The 22,971-nt window shown below is 36.2% G+C and overlaps 1 protein-coding gene and 1 long non-coding RNA gene across 2 annotated transcripts; one reads left to right on the top strand and one right to left on the bottom strand.

The window, feature by feature from the left end:
- Window positions 1–9,434: 9,434 nt before the first annotated feature.
- LOC130046972 (uncharacterized) lies at window positions 9,435–11,669 on the top strand. Its single transcript, XR_008796055.1, has 2 exons — window positions 9,435–9,535; window positions 10,418–11,669. It is a non-coding gene; the product is annotated as an uncharacterized LOC130046972 (long non-coding RNA).
- A 5,046-nt stretch (window positions 11,670–16,715) lies between these two features.
- Window positions 16,716–20,264, bottom strand: LOC130046970 (uncharacterized). The gene is made up of 7 exons (XM_056140880.1): window positions 20,133–20,264; window positions 19,843–20,023; window positions 18,954–19,052; window positions 18,737–18,829; window positions 18,392–18,538; window positions 18,111–18,280; window positions 16,716–16,817 (listed from the first exon to the last, which is right to left on the bottom strand). The coding sequence occupies exons 1-7, from the start codon at window positions 20,161–20,163 to the stop codon at window positions 16,810–16,812; spliced, it is 729 nt and encodes a 242-aa protein (XP_055996855.1). The 5' UTR covers window positions 20,164–20,264; the 3' UTR covers window positions 16,716–16,809.
- Between the last annotated feature and the right edge of the window lie 2,707 nt (window positions 20,265–22,971).

Raw genomic sequence — 22,971 nt, 5'->3', positions numbered from 1 at the left:
TAAAATTTAGAAATTCATTTCAAAATTAAGGATTATCTCCCTCATGCATAGCTCTTATCCTTGGACGAATTTGGCTCCACTTGTTTGGCACGCTGTTTTTGGCTATATTTAGATCTAAAACTTCATAGTTATTTTGGATTTCAAACATTTCGGTTGAGCATCACTGAAGAGACATTATTTGTCGAAATGCGCATCTGTTGCATCAAAATTGGTACCGTATAAGTTTTACATTTAGAGATGTGGTTACAATTCCTTAGTCAGTACAATGAAGTTACTATATTCCTTGATAGATTTTGGGTTGCTAATGAAACTAATAATTTTTACACAGATAGTGCTGGTGGTCAGTCGGGTGGTTTTGGTATTTTTTTTTTTTAGGGCAAATGAGCTTTTGCCAGATGGCCGCACCAATGGTATGTGCTAGGTAGGTTTCAGGATTTGACGTTCTTTGAAATGTTCAAAGTGGCTGCTGCTCTATCAGTTTGGGGGCCATTACTGGCAAACAAAAGGATATTGTTTCGTATTGATAGCCAAGCAGTAGTTTATATCATGAATGAACAAATCTCCAGATGTCATGGTTATGGTCAGGCGATTTGTGCTTCAAACCTAATATTTCATATCATATTTAGAGCCGAGTATATAAATACAAAATCGAATGTCATAGCAGATTCAATTTTTTGTCAGTGGTCTCGATTTCGGGCAGATCCAGTGCCTAACCCACTCCCCCCAGAAATATGGCAGGTTTAAGGGAAGAGGCTAGCAGACTACTGCAGGCATCTATGGCCGACAAAACTTGGCAGACCTATAATACAGCGTGTGAAAGCTTCAGTCTGTTCAGGTATCAATTCCCATTACCAATTGTTTGGCCAGCCCCACTAGATGACATTGTGCAAGTTTTAGCATACTTGTATCTTAAAGGTCGGTCACCCTCTTGTATGAGAAGATATATGTGTGGTTTGTCTTACATCTTCAAAATTCAAGGTCTGGCGGACAATACCAAATCCTTCTTGGTCACTAAAATTTTGGAGGGAGTAAACAGGCTCAAATAGACTCAAGACACTCGAGCTCTAATTACATATAACATCCTTGTCAGGATCATGCAGGCACTGGGCAACATTTGCACATCAAGCTACGAAACTTGCCTATTTCAGGCTGCATTTAACTTGGCGTTTTATTGGGTTTTTTGTTTTTTGTTTTGGATTCCTGCACGTAGGCGAATTAAGAATTACATCACTTAAGAGTTCTGACTTAAGACAATTGCGACGTAGTGACATCGACATTGTTAGATCCAATGGCCATCGCTTAATTAAGCTTACATTTCGACAATCCAAAACTGACCAGTCAGGTAGGTCATGTACTTTGTTTCTTTCAGAAACAGGGGATGTTGCCTGTCCTGTATCCGCACTTAGCCCGTATCTATCAGTCAGAAACACCACATTACCATCCAACAGTCAGCTGCTGGTGCATTTTGACGGTAATCCCCTCACGCGTTATCAGTTTGCTGCTCTCTTTTTTAAATCTTTGAGTTTTTGTCATATTAGCACGTTTTAAATCCCATTCCTTTCGTATTGGAGCTGCCTCTGAGGCAGCAATGAGGGGCATTCCAGATCAAACAATCAAGCAGTGGGGAAGGTGGAAGTCGAGAGCTTACACCATATATTAGATTTCCCTAATTCCATTTATTTACTAGCATTGGCTTACTTCATATACATGTACTTACAAACTCAAGTTTTATAGGTAGAAAGAAAATCATTTGGGTGTTTGGTTCTTCAATTGTCTACCGGACTGCACGCGGTGCCATCAAACGTCCAGGAGGGAAGCACTTGAACTTGCAACTGAGCAACGTCAGCATACTGTGGTTTGGAACTAGGGGAATGAAATGGAAAGACTTTTACTCCTTGTTCGAACAAAACTTAAAAACATATCCTCCCCCAGACTACCTGATTGTACATCTGGGTTCCAATGATGTAGGAATTGTTCCTACATTGGAACTTTTCCATTGCATCAAATCTTCGTTCTTAAGATGCAAATTGTTAGCCCCCAACTTGACAATCATATGGTCTGACATGCTACCACGTTTGTATTGGCACAGTGCCAAAGATGCATCTAAGGTCGAGGCCGTCCGCAAGAATGTTAACCGCAAGGTAAAACAATTTTTAAAACAAGAGGGGGGCTTAGAAAATCGATATCCTTCAATCACATTTGCCGACAAACGATGTACGATGTTCAGGTACGATGGAACCCATCTTAATGAGTTGGGTAACTCTATATTCCTCAACAATCTACAAGGGGGACTGGAAACCTTTCTGTTGTCTAAGCCGGACATCAAGGTCTATACCGATGACATATATATTTGTTACCTCTCCCTCATGGCTTAAATTATATTTCTTCTCCTAAAAGTTGGGATTTCAAATTAGATTATTATCAAACTAATTATCATGGTTATAGCTGATAACGCTTGGTGGTGGAATTCGGGTATTACCATAAATGAAGATTTCTCTTATGTCTGGCTCAAAACTCTGGATAATCTATCCTCAGCACTGGGAAGGATTTGGGGTCACCTCAGTGGTACCTGAGGAACCGGCTTGATCCTTGTTGTACAAAGGACATGTCTTTGGGTTTACCCCTGGGGGTCTTAACCAAGGTGTTCACCGGGGGAGACAGGATAGAGTTAGGGCTCGAGTCAGAACTGAAATTCCTCATTGTATGTGGCGTTCACTCTTGAAATGGGGTACCAGGAGGTCTGTTCCCATCACAGTTACCTGTGGGGGCGATTTGCGCCAGTGTTAAAGGGAGGTAATCCCTGGGTGCTAAGTGATTCCCCGGGTTGGCCGCAGGGGTAGATTTTAATTGTAAATGGATCTATTTTGTATTGCTTACAGGGTTTATGAGATTGATCACTGTTCGTTATTTTCACCTTGCATTGTGCCAAACACTCGCCACCAAATATTACAATTTGTCAATAATTTTCAAATTTTACTGTTTCTCATCGTTTCTGCATCATGGATTAATTGCTACAAAGCTAATTACCACTTGAAATATAGGTATTTATATATATATAAGTAGTATATTAAAACTATACAAAATCATGATTTGAGAAAAATTGAATTGGGGGGGGGGGGGGATATTAGGTTTTCAATGAAAAATCGCGGAAATCTGGAAAATTTAATCATTAAATCAAATCAATTCATATCAAATTATTTAAAACTCACATTACAGGATTTTATTTGTACAATTAATATGAACACTTTTATAAAACAAATTGGAAAATCCAGCTTTGGGGTAAATATTGTTTTCTAGTGGTAAAAGCGCTGAAATCTGAAAATATGGATGATTTGGTCAACTATCTTACAAGTTACATGTATTAGGGCCCCGCATGAAATGCAGGAAGCCCTATAGTAATCACATTGTCCATCCGTCCGTCCGTCTGTCAGCCAACACTTTCTTTGTGACACGATAACTCAAACAGTTTTTATCGTACAGTTTTCAAATTTTGTACAGAAATAATATACAATAAGAGGAAGAAGCCTATAGACTTTGGGGTCATTTCACTTTGTCTGTCTGTCTGTACGGCATGATATTTGTCATTATGAACACTTTCTTTGTGACACAATAACTCAAACAGTTTCCATTGTACAGTTTTCAAATTTTGTACAGAAATACTTTACAATAAGAGGAAGACACCTATACATTTTGGGGTCATGTCACTTTGTCTGTCTGTCTGTATATGTGTCATTATCTTTGTTATTATGAACACTTTCTTTGTGACACGATAAATCAAAGTTTTCATTGTACAGTTTTCAATTTTTGTACAGAAATACTTTACAATAAGAGGAAGATACTTATAGATTTTGAAGTCATGTCACTTTGTCTGTCTGTTTGAATGTCATCATCATTCTTATTATGACCGTATTTATTTACCACTGTCTAAGGGAGATAATTCAATTTGAATTATGATATGCATTGTATTGATATATAGATAATTTACAAAAAATAACTCTACAACATTGTGTATGTGTATATATTTGGGTTTTTTTTAATGTGATATAAAAAATGCTTGATGTTACATGTAGATTGAATTAAAACACGTCATTCCCAGTCAACAACTTTCGATCGGGATCGGAATGCGAAATAAAATTTCTTATATCCGGTTGCTAAGTGAAACTGCTTCATGATTATGTAGTAATTGCACGTTACACATTAGAGAACTGTTCCTTTTAATAAAGAAAGTCACAAAATAGATACAAAATGAGTGTACTTTATTCATTACTGTTACCGAGCTTTCGTCGGCGAAAATCTCGAAATGGCGTGTTTCACTGCGCTTGTTGACGGTAAGGTCCACATTTTCTACGTGAGTATTTTGATATTTGCTTATGAATTTTTTGATATGTCTCGGCTAGGAATAATGGAAACTTTTTCACTTATGTATGTAAAGGCATATTAATCTCTATTTTTAAAAATGTAGAACACTTTTATCAAATGACAATGTGTTTGAAAACGCTTAGAGCCCCGATGTCAGAATTTCCTTTTCCAAGACATCAATATGTCAAATTCATAATCCTTTTCGAATAGTATGTACTATATTTTGTACCAGTTATCCATTTTGAATACTCTATTAGAATGGGATTTTGTTGCACTCTGTTGTGTTTGAGTGGATGTCATGAGTGTGTGTCAAACAGAAGTAATTTAAATTGCATAAGTCTCTCATAAATATGCCTTTTTCACAAATTTGCATTCCAATGTATCTTTCAATATTATGAATTCTAACATATATACCAGCTCCAAACATTGCTATATCAAATACAGATGTCACTTTCCTCTAATAACCCTCGGCGGGGCCCTTGCTGACCGTGTCAGTTTTCTAGTTTACAACTAGAATAACAGGTATTTTCATGTACTGATAACGTATTAAAACTATACAATTTTAAATGAGGTGAAAAACGGAAGTTTGGAGTACAATATTTATATTTCAGTGGAAAAATAACAAAGAAAAGGAACATAGAATTCTCTGATTCTTTGTGGTGTTTTTATATTGCAGTTAATTATTAGTTTTTTTCTATATATTTTGTTGATTTTTTTAAAAATAGAAACATTGATAACACCGCCAAAACACAAAATGAGGGATGAGTCAAGTGATTCGAGGTACGTGGCTGATGGGAGTTTCTTTAAAACTTAAAAATTCTCACTGACCCTAAGAAAATGAATTTGATTATAATTTAGACTTGACAACAATGGCTGCCATTGACTTTGTTACTGGAACAAGTAGCTGTCAATATTTCCATGAGGAGCAAACATAGGGGCTAGGCAGAACATTTACTAAATCCAGCAATCTATCTTTGTAAAGGGTTTTGTGAAATATAGGAATCCAGTATACATGTATATGTAGGTACAGTAACTCATATTCATCCATCCCAATGGCTGGGGTATTAAATGTGTCTAAAACTGATGAACGATTTTGAAGAATTTCATCTTTAGAAAGGGCAGTTGAAGTATAAATATTGAACGATTACCAAATATGGATTTAATGCCAAGTTCGTTTAAAACATAGTTGTAATATTAATCAGCCTTACAAATGTTACAAGCTTTGTCAGCTGGAACCAAAACATATTTCTCATGTAACCTATATAATTCTTTTATCACGTGTATTTTACTAAATACAGATGGATAGATCGTTCATACTTTTGTTTTGGTGTGTCTAATATGGGATTTTAATATCCCTCTTATACTTTTAATCCAGGGCATTCTGACCAGGTATCAAAGTTCTCTTTCATAGTAAGCCCATCGTCTTGAAGAAGTTTCGAAAGATTTCATCAAGTTCTTCTTTTTCATATTTAGCTTATCGACTGGCATATAATCTTCGACATAATTCATAACAGAGATGAAGTTCTATTGCCAATTCTCGGAATTTAGGTCCTTTAAAATAACTGATTCCATGTCCTCATTTTCAACTGTATCAACATCACCAGTAATGACATGTCCAGCTGGACTATAGTTGAAAGAAGACGAAGAACAAGAACACGTAGGTGAATTAAGTATAAGATTGTCTATATCTAGGCACTGTAATTTTTTTTGTAATTAAAACGTTTGAACGCAATAGTAGAAAAACATGCATACTATTCAGAATATCCGATATTACATGTATCAACGCATGATGGAAGGCATAATAGAGAGATAGAGATATGTTATGGGTCTAAATAAACCCATTACCAGCAAAGATCAATCACACGATTCAAAAAGTTAATAATTTATTTACAAATATTCACAGAAAAATATATTAATAAAAAATACTAATTTACGGAAATCAAAGTTTACGAAAAACATACATCAAACGATATTATTTTACTCGACCATTCATGTTCAAACTTGTGCAACTTTTCTCAATAACAGAAAAGCATTATGTAATTTAGCAAGGCTTTTGATAAAGGCACTGAGCCTAAGAAACTTATAAGATATTATAATTATGCTTGTCCATCCTCCATATTTGGTCAAATGATTCTTTTCACATCGTTATACTCACTAGTATATTGTTACTTGATTATTATATAACTGTACCATACCAATGAGATGTTTCTCAAGGTTTCAATAAACTAACTAACAAGAACAGTGTACGTTATTTGTTAACCGCTTTGCTAAATTCATACATCAGAATAAGATTGTTATACAGGTAGCGCTGTCTAAACCAACAGTGCAGTATAGTGTGTGCGTGCGCATGTGGTACATCTAGATAATGAACCTTGCACACCTCAAGAGATACGAATCATCACACGTGAACTCTGTATCTGTCACATAGTAAATATTATGCACATGTTTCCTCGTGTTTGAATGCAGCAGACATGTAGCAAGAGGGGAAGGCGATGCTGACACAACCACCCCCAATCTGACACAACCACCCCCAACCTGACACAGTCACTCCCAATGTGGCACAGTCACCCCCAATCTGATACAGTTATCCCCAATCTGACACAGTCACCCCCAATCTGACACAGTCATTCCCAATCTGACACAGTCACCCCCAATCTGACAGTAACCCCAATCTGACACAATCGCCCCCAATCTGACAGTCACCCCAATCTGACACAGTCACCCCCAATCTGACAATGTGCATTTTCTGTCATACTTATATGTGTATATGCAAAGTCCGTTACTTTTAAAAGCAAAATTGAATTTAATGACTGGTTGTCCCCATTTCATATCATTGATGAATGGTAATTGAAGGCTTGAACCGATTAATGAAGCCGTGTACTGAAGGATTGATCTTTTGTCCCCTCACCGCCGCTCTCCTCAATTTTGGATGCTGAGGTTTAGACAGAACTACGAATTCAAGGTTTTTTAGAGTGGGGTGGGAGTTTGTGATGAATTTTCAGACAATGTGAAGTTAACTCACCCTTACTTTGAAAAAGGATACTACGTGCTTTTTAGAACCTGCATATCACCTGGATAACTCCGTTTACCTGATCGGAATATAGGGTTCACGGCGGGTGTGACCGGTCGACAGGGGATGCTTACTCCTCCTAGGCACCTGATCATACCTCTGGTATATCCAGGGGTCAGTGTTTGCCTAACTCTCTATTTTGTATTGCTTATAGGAGTTATGATATTGATCACTGTTCGTTATCTTCACCTAAATTGAAGAAAGCCAGTATTGTGTGTTAATAATCCTGAAGGCACAATTGCATGACAAAAATGAGTGTACCATACCAAGTTCTCCCCTCTATGATTCTACTATTCAAAATCTCGCATACATGTATCTGTAATTTTAATTTTGATGAAAGAGACATCGACAGACATATGAGCAGGAGTTTCATAGCTAATTTTACATGTAATCCTACTGTACTGCAAAGACATGGAGGATTTAAATATCAATATACCACTCTTATAGATCGTACTATAGATAAGATATAATGAACGTAAAAATGTCTGGTTTGATATGAAATGGTTGTAGGTACATTGAACTTCATTACAGTGGAATAAGTCTGTGGTATCCATCGTCATCTTTGGATCCTGCTTCAGCGGAAGCGAAATTGAAACTTTTGTCTGCATCTTCTCTATCTTGTTTCACTAAACTGTATGGCCTCGTGGGATGAGTAGATGTGGATGGTGCATTAATCGAGGGACAGTGAGATCCCATATTATGTGCAGCAAACTCGGGTTCAGAAACTGTCGTTGCATTATTTTTAAAACTGAAAATGTTATTCGATTCACAGCTGCCAAAATGTTCTTTATTGTTCAAGCCACACACACTATATTCTCCCGGAGGATTGTTTATTATTTCTCCTCTGGTGAACTGGCACCGGTCGTAGTGATTAGAGAGTGTGTTCGAGTCACGTGATCGAGAAAGATGGTCCAGATTTACAGAGTCTCCATTTCTCATTCGTACACTCGGATTTTCATTTCGGTTTGCCGAGTCTGGAAATTTGTCGCATCCTGAATTCTGTTGAGAAGTTTTTGAACACCTACAACGTTGAGAAAATGTCATGAAATAAAGTTTTGATGAAATGTTGAGTAAAATAACTCGTAGTTTTATGTTTTATTCAGGACCAGTGCAAAGAACAGCGGTAAAAAAAAAAGTGAACGTTGGTTAATTTAAGGAAATAAAGTAGCATGTTCGTGGATGTTGCAGGATATCCTCAGAGTCAAGGAATGCTGTTTTAAAATATAAAAGTCAAAGTTATTTATATTTAAAACAATATTTCGAGACCTTTCCATATCATTAATATACATGTGTATTTTCTATTTAAAGACGTTAGTATAGATTTAAACATCACTTTTCTAGATATAGAGTTTTCATGTTAAAAAAAACTTTTTCCCTGAAATATTAAAAAAAAACTATGATGACTAAAAATATTATTTTGTTGTATTTTAATTCAAACATCGTAAACAGGAATATTTCAAAAGACAAAATGAGGAATTTTGGAGTATGCAATTAAAAACTGATGAAATTCAAATTTCTTTTTTAAAAAAAATCAATAAAAAAAATTGTGAAAAATGAACGACAAATACTTGTGAACTGGGTTTATTACAGATATTTCTATAAATATATGAAGAATTGTTACAGGAAAAAATCACCAGGTGCACCATTCCACCTTAAGGGCCTGTGACTTGTAATTCAGCATGTATGTAACGTTTAGAGCCTTGCTTTGCGAAGTCCCGTCCGAGTTTCGCTCAATATAACTTTATCTTCTTTCAAAGTACAAATGAAGGTAACCAGCTTTGGCGCAAGGTGGATTATTTTAACCCACACCAAGTGTATAATGAATATTAAGTGCACCTGTTACGTAAATATATTAATATGGTAAATCAGAACTGATTCCTATATGATATGCAAATTTTTCTGGCAGTTAATATTTTTCTATTTCTTCGACACTGGGCTTAATAGGGGCTGTAAGCTCGCAAACGAGATGACGCGAGAATTGAGTACTTCCGGTGACAAACAAAACTTTACGGTTTGCATGAAATCATACCAGTTGGAAATATCCTGCAGTTCTTATCGTTTTTTGATCGATACAAAGAAGTGGACGTTATGGGGAAAGTTGTGCAGGTCAGTATAATGCATTCTAATACCGGTAGTAAACTTGATTTTCATTAAATAATAAATATCTTGGTTTTGTTTGTCACCACATCTGTAGGGCCTTCATACCGATCATCAGTCTTTAGTTACATATACGCTCAAGTATAACTAAATAGATTTACATTTCTTTATTTACAATCCACAAATCAAGATGTACACAGTTATACATCACATGCAGTCACGCTTGGAATTGTATAAATCAAATGTTTATAGAGGGAGGAGTATGATTTTACGATCTATAGAGAGAATGTTTACGAAAAACATCCCTAGACACGGCAGCTGTAGTCCTGCTAAATAGTACTCTTTCTATGACATGTACAACAAAACTTCATCACTGATTTCTTATCGGTGTCGCGCGTGCATGACCTTCTTTAGCTGTAATAATGTAACACTCTCCTTTAAAAAAAAAAAAGGGGGGGGGTCAGAGTAAAAAGCTCGGAGAGGGCTACATTATTGCAGCTAAACCTTGATGAATGTAATATTTACACAATTTTAAAAAAACAAGTGATAGTATTTGATATTATCAAACATTAGATGTTTAAGAAAGTGGATTCATTGAGATTCGGTTGGCACTTGGTGGATGGGAGGGGTATGATTTGATAACATGATACAACAGTACTGATGGTTTACTGGGAATATCATTATTAAACAAACCTTCTCCATCCGCATTGAATTTTTCTATCCTCTCTCCCTAAACCAGTTTCAGATTGTGTAAATACAGTTTGTGTATAGAAAAGTATTAGTTTTACTAAACTCAAGAATATGGTTTTTACTTAAGACGTACAATAAGTTCCTTGAGATAAAGAGAAATGTATTGCATGAAAATGATTTTTCTTCCAATTTTTTAATTAGGTTAGATGGATCGATGCCATTGAGACTACTCTCTTGAAATATTCCCGGACACCTTGATACCCAGACCATGACATACAGTTCCTGTAAGTGCTGACATACCGTCAAAGCAGTGACTTGTGTAACACCGAATGGTGCAATCACTTATTTTTCAACTTTGAATATAGGGATCAACATGTACTCCACAGAAAAGTTCCAGCAAAACCCAAGGCTGGAAAACCACCTGTGATCAATTAAAACAATGTGTGTCCTTGAACATTCCGGCTTTTTATCCTTGAGAGGACAGTTGGCTTATAAAAAAGTTGAACTGTGTTACATATTAGCCAGGGGAGTATTTACGTCTAGAGGGCTAACGAAAGGATAAAATCCACATGCCAGCAGTCTACGAGCCAATATTTACCAAGATAAATATGTGCATGGGAAGCATTAAACAGTATATTAAATTCTAATAACTGTTTATTCAACCGTAATATTTTTAAAACATTTTCTGGAGTGACTGCTAAGTACAATGATCTACATGTTCACATCTTCAGGAATTAAGCACTCGGTTTTGTTTTTTTGGGGTTTTTTTTTGGGGGGGGGTAATTTTAATATCGTTTTCTTCATTTATTATTATTATTTGCAAATCCTGTATGATTAAAATAAAACTCGTGTGTCAAATAGTTTAGTATGAATAAAAAATGCACTATTGATTGTTATTGTTTTACTAAGTATATTTTATCAATACATGTTGATTTTGAATTCATTCAGGAATGGAAATATTAAAAGAATAATTCTGTTAATGTTATGTGTCCATTCAGAGTCCTTTATGATCCGGAATAATTCTGCAGTCAGCTGTTGTCCAAATAATCAAGTTGCAGCAATAAAATTCCATCACTTTGCAATGTTCGTTGTCAATGTTCTTGATGATCCGGATAATTTTGCATGCAGTCGGCTGTAGTCCAAATAATCGAGACGGAATAATTCATATTGCACAAAAGCTGGCCCTATATCTGATGATAGCAAGGATGTCTGGACTTGAGGGAGTAAATACTCTTCCTGTATTCTAAATGTAAGAAAAAGTTTATATATAATGTACAGTGAAGCGTACATGAGAAATAATATTACAAAGAAAATATTGGTGACCTCAGAAATTAATTCAAGAATTTTCTGATGCTTAACTTTTTTTCTTTTTGGCTGTAAACAGGAAACAGGCGTTAATTATACTGAAGATACACATTCTACAAATTTTCTACCACATTATTGGAACCAGCCACTGGAATTACTCTCTCCGGCGTTTGCCTCCTGATATCTTTAGACAAGAACTAAGAACTGCCCCCCCCCCCCTGTAATTTCTTGCAATATATATACAAACTTAATCAAGCCATAGATAATAAAGTTATCTTAATAATACCAATTTCTCCAAATTGCTTAAATGATAATGCCCCCCCCAAAAAAAAAACCCAGTGAAGTAATAGGCCATAACATAACCATACCCCCCCCCCCTCAATTTTAGTAACATCACAAAATTATCTACCTGGGTTACATTGCACATTTGTATATCAATCATTAACAATAATAGGCCTAGTAAAGAGAAGTAAGTTGAATTAAAAGTATAAATGAATTACGTAATTATCGAATAATCATTCATGAAGTTGAAGATGAAAGTATACGTATACTTGCAGTTACCTGGCTACTTTATACAACTTGTTCTCCATCGACACTTGAACCACTGCATTGACAATGCATGCCAACTTGTTAAACAGGGACATGACAAATGGTTGAGGTACACAGCGTTCTCTGATTTACTCATAAACGTTGGTTTTTCGGACGTGTAGTTGGCCCATATTCTATACTCGTAATACTGAATCGGATTTGTTTGTCACCGGAAACACTTCACCGCAAGTGACGAGAAACGAGACTTACAGCCCCTATTGCCCTATTTCAAACAGTAGAGCCTCAACTAGAGGTCATATTAATACAATATGCATTTGCAGTTACCATAATGAAACGATGCTGGTTAAGTAAATATTGTGGGTGTATGCCTGGTTCACACTCGTGCGATCGGTTACCAAGGCCAGATTTGACAATTCGTAGTTGATCACGGACGTTTTCTGGAATTTCAGGTTTTGATACGATGTGATGCGAGTCAATACGTTCTTGTACGAATTGTCGCGCTTTGATATGGAAAAGTTACGAAAGATAAATCAGGTGACACGATCTAAACAACATTCAAATACGATCACATACGTTCTGCTAAGATTGTCCCGATCAAGATCACGATTGAACCTCGATCTCATACGATCACCACGATCCGAGTTTCCGAGTTGGGACGATCATGTACGTGCAGATATGTTCGTATACGTTAAGACACGTTAATCACAAACCAGTGTGCTATGTTACAATAGGATACGATTGTGATTGCGATGTCTTTCAGGATCGAGATGATCACTGTTTAAACTACGATTGGATCCTGATAGGCATATATACAGCCCGACTGACCATTGACTTCATTTTTCCACATCTAGTGAACAATACAACCCACAAACGCTGAAAATGGCGGAAGTTGAAGTTGATGTCAACGTGGCATTGGCAATTTAGATATTATGATATAAAACTTAAACGGTACCAATTTTGATGCACCAGATGCGCATTTCGACAAATAATGTATAACTATCGTGACAGAACGTGGGACATTGCAACAAATCGTGGTGTATTGACCGGAATCTTCATGATTTGGGAGCACGATTAAATGCGATATGTTGCGCTTTGCTACGATGCAATACGATCTGATAACGACTGATGTTGATCGTAGAAAATATTTGGACGGTCAAAACATTTGCTACCAACACGATTGACGCCAAGATTAGGCAAGATTTGATACAATCACCACGACTATTCCACGAATAAGACAACGATTTCAATCGTGGCGCGAATCGTGATAATGGGAACATAGCATTACAACTTATGCAATGTGAATTGGTTCTAAAAATTCTTAGATTCCATCATTTTCGTAGATAATAGTTGTGCGATTATTGCCAGACGTAAAGTGAATCAAGCACGTAGCAGAATGCAGGGTAGAATAATGCATTTAAAAGACACGTGTGTACTTCCAGACAGGAAGGTTAACACATTTAGACGTTAAGAGCTACATGAACTTACCTCCACCAACAGAACGTCACAACGCAGGAAAGGATGACAAACGCCAGAGAACCGCAGAGGACATAAAAGACCACAGTTAAAGTCTCGCAGTCGATCCAATCTTCTATGTCCTCTTTATCGATGCTCGTGTTTACCTCTATATTACCGAAAGAAAGAAGGGAAAAAATCCCAATAAATATGTATATTAAATCAAGAAATCGGTATCTTAAAATTTCAAAATTTCGGTCCAAAATATTCGTTCAATATTGAAACAAGAGTACCGCAAACGGTACATAATACGCCTGTGAAAATGCTTACATGGTGTTTTTTTTAAAGCCATAATTTGCAGAATTTTGCCTCAGGTAGTGTCAGCCATCATCAGGATGTGACATACTTTCTTTGCATAATATGAATAAAGGGTCTTAACTTAAAACTGTGAATGGGGGTAGATAGACAAACCAAGAGTTGTGTGTGTGAAATATTTCCCCAAATTCGACCAAGTTCAACAACCTGTAAATATTCAAAATGTCAAAGAAAATTATAAATTGTTGAGAATAAGAATCCTTGCACTATGCACATCTTCAAGTTATTTATAAATACCCTACATGTAGCTTTCTAAATTGTGAAAGGAGTTCTAAGGACAAACCATGTTTTTATTTAATATAATATTTCCTCAAAATGGACTAAGTTCAACAAACTGTAAGTTTCTTAAAATTTGAAGAAAATCAAAATCCTTGCCACATACACATCTTCTATACCCATATCAATACTCTGTAAAATACAAAGGTCCTCGCTTGAAAACTGAAAGGAAAAGTAAAAGACAAATCATGTAATATCTATGCAATAATTTCTCAAAACTGACTAAGTTCAACAACCTGTAATTATCACAAAAATTCAAGAAAATCAAAATCCTTGCCACATGCACATCTTCCATACACATACAAATATTCAGTAAAATAAGAAGGTCCTCACTTGAAAACTGTGGAGGGAAAAACAGACAAGTTTAAGACTAGACTAAGTCTTTTAACTTTTACTAACAAGACTAAGTAATAATTCCTCAAAAGTTCAACCTGTAATTTTCACAAAACTTGAAGAAAATCAAACTCTTTGCCACATGTACACCTTCAATACCCATATAAACACTATGTAAAATAAGACGGTTCTCTTTTGAAAACTGTGAAAGAGGTTCATCGATCAAATCATGTACTATCTTTGTAATATTTCCTCAAAATTGACTAAGTTCAACAACCTGTAAATTTCTCAGATATTGAAGAAAATGAAAATCCTTGCCAAATGTTCATCTTCAATATCCATACAAACACTCTGTAAAACAAGATGGTACTCGCTTGAAAATTGTGGGAGAAATTCGCCGGACAAATTATGTACCCTCCATTAAACAATAATTTTCAAATAAAGGGGCAAAACTCCTGAACGAGAAGTCGATATAGATCAAAATTGCAACATGATCTATGGTGATCTACAAAGAAGTTACATAGCAAGTTTCCGCTTGATATGTGACAGAGAAATGAAATTAGAAACAGAAAATCCCGAACGGACGGACGCACGGACGTACAGACATCGCTGTACCATAATACGTCCCGTCTAAAGGCGGGCGTATAAGCATGATGGGATTTTTACAGTCTCCCTGGAAAAGATTGAAATCGTTGCTACTTTAAATCGAAATTAGATGTAATTAAAATATTGATAGCAGAACAATGAACAGCGTTAACATCGTGTACCAGACATTTTCCACAAAACGACAGTGAAATTTACGTTGTGCATGCAAGAACAACGTCTGAATGTATACTATGCTGTATATGGCAATAACAATGAACTAGATTTGCTAGTATCATTTCTGCTATGTTGTCAATATTTGTTTGGTGGGTTTTTTAACGTCTCTTCGATAATTTTTCACTCATATTGAGACGTCCCCAACTGCAGGTGAAGTATTACAAATGTAGATCTACATTGTGTGCTTAGTGCTGTAGCCGTGAGGGATCTTATTAACGTACCAACACCTGCCGCGACACTGAACCTCCATAGGCTGTAGCAGTGAGGGATCTTATTAACGTACCAACACCTGCCGCGACACTGAACCTCCATTTGTAAAGTCATACTCGAACGGCCCGTGATTCTCACTTCTAAATACCGAACGTTTTGCAAAGGAGCAATCGCTAACTATGTTTATGTCTTGGATTTGACGGAACCCTGGCAAAAGCAGGACTTGAACTTATGACCTCCCGGTTACGAGGCGAACGTTCTACTAATGACCGATCGTGACCGATGTTGTCAATGTAATCACAAAAAACACATATGGAAATATTGTGTGCTGTCAATTATTGCGCAGTAGAAAATAGTTCCAGACGAACGGCTTCCGGGGTCTTGTCTTTATTCTATAAGTATTGATGGTCATTAAATTGCTTAAGGTATCCGACCCACATTAGCGGATTTTTATAAAATGTAAATCAAGGTGTGTATTATGACCGTAATTGATGCTAAAAGATATATCTATGTTTTTTATTGAAAAGCAATCTGTGTGATATGAGGCATTAGTCCACGCTGAACTGAAAAAGATCCATAAAATTGAATTGAAAACTTATGAAAACACATATTGATATAAACTATCTATATACATGTAATTTACTCTAAATACAGAATTGGTAATGGTATTCAAAACTCCAACAATGAGCCCATGGACCACATCGCTCACCTGAGTCACCCTGGCCCATATTTATAGATTTTCCTTATATATTCGCAAGTAAAAAGTTTACAGACAGACGACAGACAACAAGCGATCAGAAAAGCTCACTTGAGCTTTCAGCTAAGGTCAGCTAAAATGTGGAAGTCAATAATATTTCTTACTCAATCCTGTAGTTTCTAGGTCGATAATGACCCTATTCTCTTGAACTTCGTTCAGGTGGTCGACTTTGGTGAATCCTGGTTTGGGAACTGCATCAGGAATAGTCTGGATGTCGACTTGGTCAGAAAGTCCAACTTCTGATGAAATATGAATATACATTTATCTCTAATATACAAACAATCAATTTCAAGATTTATTCATAAACTAACACTTTGTAAGTTATTGTTTACCTGATTGATATGTATCTCCTTCAGCTGCTTCATTGGCTCCTTTTTGGGTAATTCTCTCCTGCTTCAATTCCAATCGACGGCGCTTCTTTCCAGGCAACTTTGATCTTTCCTGTCTCTTCTGTCTTTCCATGTCCATCTTCTCCGAATATTTCAGTGTATGATGACCAGGGGATAATCCGTGTTCTTTAAATACCTGAAAGTAATAGTAAATACACTGAATAAGAACGAGCAAGAAAGATTTCATAAATTTTTTAAATACCTAAAAGTAATAGTATATACACTGTCAGAATAAGAATGAGCAAGAAAGAATTCATCATTCTTTTCGAGTAATTCAAAAATTATGAATTATGAGATTCATCACTGTTCGTTATCTTCACCTTTCATTTATAACAATAAATATTAGCCTAAAGTTAATGTAAATAAGGTTTTCTTACTTTGAAAATATACACATTCATCGAAGAGTTTTTGTTAGTAATATATATCAATTTTCAAAAATAAGCTGCAAAAAATGGTCAAAACTGACAACAGGAAATTGAACAAAACTCAACAAACACCTCAATATAACATCAAACTTGTCTACCTCCGGTAAGTATTTGCGACCTTCATTCATACATGCTGCAGTAGCTTTTACACGGAAGTCAAGGCTTTGACTTTCCCCATAATGCAAGTGTTTTGGTGCTCGTAAACTGACTGCTCGATTAGCATGTTCGCAAGCTTGGCTGGACCCTAAATCACTATACAAGGTAGCTTTGGCAATCACAGGTTCAAAGATTTTATCAAGTTTTTCTTTCAAAACTGGGTCACTCAGTGATGTCTTGTACGGTAAACTTCGATGCAAGTATGTCTGAGCTGGTCTTCTCTTGTATCCACAAAACCTTGGAACACACTTGGTATGGTCTCCGAACTGGTGAGGCACTAATGCTTCCAAGTTTTCCCGCATGCCATCTGGATCACCTTGATTTTTAGCGAAGATGTACTTGATACATTTTGTGAAGTGCTGAATCACCTGATTGCTTATCTTTGCGGCTTTACTATTCTTCAAGTCATATAAATGTTTAGTGACATTTTTAACACAATGGTTACGGTCAAGTTTTTTCTTTATTCTTACACCCAGTTCATTCTCAATCCTCGATATCACAGTATTGTCTCCATCACCCTCAATAACTTCAACTGGTGTCTTTTGTGACATCATCTCCTTTATCGCCTGAATCCCAGCCATAGCCTCCATCTGTCTTGATGAACCTTTGTGATTCCAGACACATTTGTGATTGCGAACCTGTTGTCCAGGTCTATTTCGTTTCCACCATTTGCAAACCGAACAAGTTCGATGTTTAATAACAGTTTTAAGAACTTTATTGCCATACTTACTTTTGCTGACCAAAAATGTATGGCCTGTTGAATGTTTAAATGTTTTATGGCGTAAAATGAAAATTTATACAGTTTTCAGCAGAATTCCACATTACACTTTTATAATTTATTCTCTTACCTGTTAGACTATCAAATCCCCTTTTTTGCCAGCCATGGTCAGCACAAACTGTCATTCCTGTTCTTGTTCGTGGGTTAAATTTCAGCTTCTTTGAAACAGCCACTCCCTGTCTTTTCATCTTGACTTTTCCAAATGACCTTCCTGACACTTTGTCTATATGTGCAGTTTCACTATAAATAATGTCCACATAGAATGAGAATGCACTAAAGTTCACAATATGATAATATATATGAACGAAATTAAATGTATCACATGAAAGCATTAAAGTATATGAGAATTACTTGACTATTCCTTGTGGAGTGTGAAGAGCAAGGTCCATTTCCTGTAAATCTACATGTGATGGACAAACTAGTTTTGGAGTCTGAGGAGAATGGTCAACATTTTGTGAATCTCGATCTGGCAGACAAACTTGCGCTGGGTTAGAATTCCTGAAATAAATAACACAAGATAATGTATATTTCCAATTAATCAAGGCTTTTCTCTGGTGTATGAATTGTAAAAGTGCAAGCACTGTGTCTGTTTAACTGGTACATTGATACAAGTCAGATCACTCCCAAGATTTAAAAAAAATATGTTGTTGTTAGTGTTATAGTATATAATGAAAATGTTAGAACTGTTGCACTTACTCATCATCATCATCATCATCATCATTTCCAGAATCGCCACTTTCCTCCTGGTCTTGAAGCACACTTGTAGATTTCAAAAGTGATGCAGGATTACTGAAATTATTTTAGTTGTATCATATTTATACTCGCATAGGTATACATGTTATCTATATATGCACATGAAGTGTAACAACTTTGTCATTTCCAACATAGGTTTCAACATTCTAATATTACATACCCTAGGAATTCACCATCTATAACTGCAGTACCCAACTCCTCATCAAAAGTAGCATGATGGACAAATGGTGCATTTTTTTCTTCCATAGTTGAAATGTCACTACAATGAATGATAATTTCTGAAGGTACATGGCATATTTTAATTGTTTCACTTATTCATTTATAATTTTTCCTGAAGCACACAATTGATAGAGTCTGAATAAAATAGGAGGGCACTCACTTCTAATGAGTCAATACCTATCCACTCATATCAAATTACAAAATGAAAGTATCAAATAGCATAATATCTAGTGTTTTGTGTCGAGTCGCACACAGTATGTGCCTACAAAGGCTACATGATTCCCTGTATTTTAAATTGAAAAAATTTCTGACAAACTACAAATAACAATTATGTCAATCTTTCAAACATATTAGGCCTAAATAAAATATATGTGTGTTTTTGGTTTCCCGACCCTACATCTACATTTTTGCTGCAGACTATATTGATGATACAGGAATGTTTTATATCATTTGCATTCGAGTTTCTCTGTCCTTCAGATGAGACTGCAAAAACCGAGGTCCTGTGTCACAGCTGTTGTGCACGATAAAGACCCATCCCTGCTCAAAGGCTGTATGCGCCAAACATAGGCCTGAATTTTGCAGCCCTTCATCTCCATATGATTGAAGGATGCTCGAGAGGGACGTTAACAATATCTAATCAATCAATCATATTGTTTGAAAAGTATTCTAATGTAGATAGGTCTGTATTTACAGCATATCAAAAACTAAGATTTTGATCAAATGTTTAACTTTTTATAAAATAATATGTTTTACTTACCTAAGTTAGGGGGAATTAAAATAGGAAACACACATATATTTTATTGTAGCCTTGTGTACTTTGAAAAACTTACCTCATTTCAGTGTCAAATGATACTTTAGTTGCAATGGCCATACTTTTCTCTGCATAATCTTCAATTATTTGCCCAGCTCGTCGTTCCATGGCTTTGAGATTTTTGTTTGATATTGATGGGAGATCAAGCGTTGTAAGGAAATTATTGACTCGTTGTGGGCCTCCAATCGAGTCAATCATTGCTACAAAACATATTCAGCAAATTTCAAACCTTCTGTGGGTGTGACATATAATTGAATATGCAAACAATAACATTGTACAATTTCTCAATTATAAACACACAGTACATACCTGCACCTAACTTTGTGTTCACTGAAAACATTCTCTGTCCTCTTGTCGATGGCTCGGAGTATGTACTGCCATATGGGATGGTATTCAGCTGCCCGCAGTTAATACACTGTATATACAAATACCCCCCCCCCCCCAGTCCCATCTTCATTTCCCCTTTGATAGTTTCATGCGCAAGATATAACGGTCCCATCCTACAGAACAGACAGTGGCTTAAGGAATCGACCAAACATCTCAATTCTACAACACGCCTACCCTTTCCCCAATCTTCCGTTTCTATCTTTTTTGAATTCACTAACCGTGATATTCCCGGACAACATTCTTCACATCTGTTGTTATCGTCGTGAAAATGTCCAATGGGGTAATTATGTTCGACAACGATGTTTCTAATACCCTTCTGTCGTTTTGTGCTGTCATCCTTCTCCCCTTTTTTGACTATATCCGACGTAAAACGACCGCGTTTGTCCCGCACGACTTTTTTCAGGGGCGCAGCCATTACAGATTTTCCCACCATCTCGTGTGTGCGAGACTTTACGGAAACATCAAACTTGAACGTATTTTATTTTTTAATGATTGACGAACAAAATGAAATTTAAAATAATAGTTATTTATTTCATTTTTATTTATTTATTAAAATACTTTTATTAATTTCCGACACCTTCCGACATACACCGATATGTCCCGACATCGTCTTTTTAGTCACGTGGTCTAATGAGGTTCGGATACCTTAATATCAAATCAATTTTTGTAATTTGATTTTTTAAAATTTGAAATGTGTTTGTCTTATTTCGATATTTCACGTATATACTCAAAGTTATGCCATTTTTATTTGTGAAACTTAAAAACTAACTCGCAGGTTTTGTGGAAGCTATATGTAGATAGGTTTTTTCATAATTGTTCCAAATGATTCGATAGAATGTTACATTATTTGATATGTTTTTGTATTTTGGAATTTTTTAATGAATTTGAATTTGATTAATTCAATAATGACACCGATTAGAGATCACTTCACATAACAGCTGAATAAGGAATTTATTAATGGTCAATTCACGACCTGATTGGAAACTTACGTGTGGATGATTGCGTTGAAAGTGAAAAATTCTTCTTCGTCATATCTGCAATTATGTAAGAACTGGATGTATCATATTAAACAATTTACATCGTTGTTTTTATTACAGGTATATGACGGCTATCAAGAGTGAAGAGAAGGGGTATTGTACATTCTCATGAAAGGTGAATATAACGAGCAGTGATCAATCTTATAACGCCTAAAAGCACTACAAAATAGACAGTTGGGCAAACACAGATCCCTGGTTATACCAGAGGTGGAATCAGATGCCTAGGAGGAGTAAGCATCCCCTGTCGACCGGTCACACCCGCCGTGAGCCATATATCCTAATCAGGTAAACGGAGTTATCCGCAGTCAAAATCAGTGTGCCAAGAACGTCCTAGCAATCTGTATGAAACATATCAGACAGCATTTGGCCGAATGATAGGTTATATTGGCAAAGTAGAACGTTATAACGACCATAGAATTTGCGAAATACTGACTTTAAACGAGACTGTTGAAACCCCTGCAACATCAACTTGTTTGTCAGTAGCTTGCCTCGATTTAAAAACTGACCATACGAAGAACAAGCTCTTGCATATCGAATCAGTTGAGAGATATAAACACCATATGCAGGTGATAATGGAATATTGCTACATAAATAAAGTTGACGATGGAGAAGCTGAAATTATCCCATTTGTCTTATAGTTGAGTTATTAGTTTGCCGTTAATATCTATTTCCAATTAAGTACGAAGCAGAAGTGGACGACTGAATGGTGTCTTCTATTTCGAGTTCACAGGGATGAATCGAATCGACATATGAATGAAATTATTATTGCTCATATATGATACGTCGTCGACATATCTAAATTTCGAATTGAAGGCCACAGTTAGAGATTTTTTTATTCTCACGTAGAAGTTCATAACAATACAAGAGCCCCATGGGCCACATCGCTCACCTGAGTCACCTTGGTCCATATCAGAAGTTCCATATATATTTGCATGTAAAACCGTAGTCCCTATTATGGCCCCAACCTACCCCTGGAGGCCATGGTTTTTGCAAACTTGAATCTACACTATGTCAGGAAGCTTTCATGTAAATGTGAACTTCTTTGGCCCAATGGTTCTTGAGAAGAGTTTTCCTATATATTTGTATGTAAAACTTTGATCCCCCCTTGTGGCCCCATCCTACCCCCAGGGGCCATGATTTGAACAAACTTGAATCTGCACTATGTCAGAAAGCTTTCATGTAAATATCAGCTTTTCTGGCTCAGTGGTTCTTGAGAAGATTTTTAAAGATTTTTCCTATATATTTGTATGTAAAACTTTGATCCCCTATTGCGGCCCTATCCAACCCCCAGGGGGGCATGGTTTTAAAAATTTAGAATTTGCACTACCTAACAAAGGTTATCTATAAATTTCATCTTTTTTGGCCCAGTGGTTCTTGAGAGAAAATGTTTATATGACCCTACTCTATATTTACCTTTTCTTGATTATCTCCCTTTGGAAGGTGGCTTGGTCCTTTATTTTAATGATTTAGAATTCCCTTTACCTAAGGATGCTTTGTGCCAACTTTGGGTTGAAATTGGCCCAGTGGTTTTTGAAAAGAAGTAAAAAATGTTAAAAGTTTACAGACGGACGGACGGATCAGAAAAGCGCACTCACTTGAGCTTTCAGCTCAGGTGAGCTAATAAAAACAGGTCAGCTAACAAAGGAGAACAAAGTGCCCATGGGAATTCCAACAGACTGTTGGAAAACCTGATCACCAAAGACCACAAAGATATTGTCAATGAG

Source organism: Ostrea edulis, chromosome 6, assembly GCF_947568905.1.
Source record: "Ostrea edulis chromosome 6, xbOstEdul1.1, whole genome shotgun sequence".
NCBI lineage: Eukaryota > Metazoa > Mollusca > Bivalvia > Ostreida > Ostreidae > Ostrea > Ostrea edulis.
This window is presented reverse-complemented; position numbering and strand designations above follow the sequence as displayed.

Bases quoted from the DNA above. Each gene is read 5' to 3' on its own strand.
- LOC130046970 (XM_056140880.1), bottom strand. From the start codon at position 20,163: ATGTTTTCAGTGAACACAAAGTTAGGTGCAG. The intron at 19,053-19,842 runs GTAAGTTTTTCA...CATTCATTGTAG, and splicing joins TCATTTGACACTGAAATGAG to TGACATTTCAACTATGGAAG. The intron at 18,539-18,736 runs GTAAGTGCAACA...TATTTATTTCAG, and splicing joins GATGATGATGATGATGATGA to GAATTCTAACCCAGCGCAAG.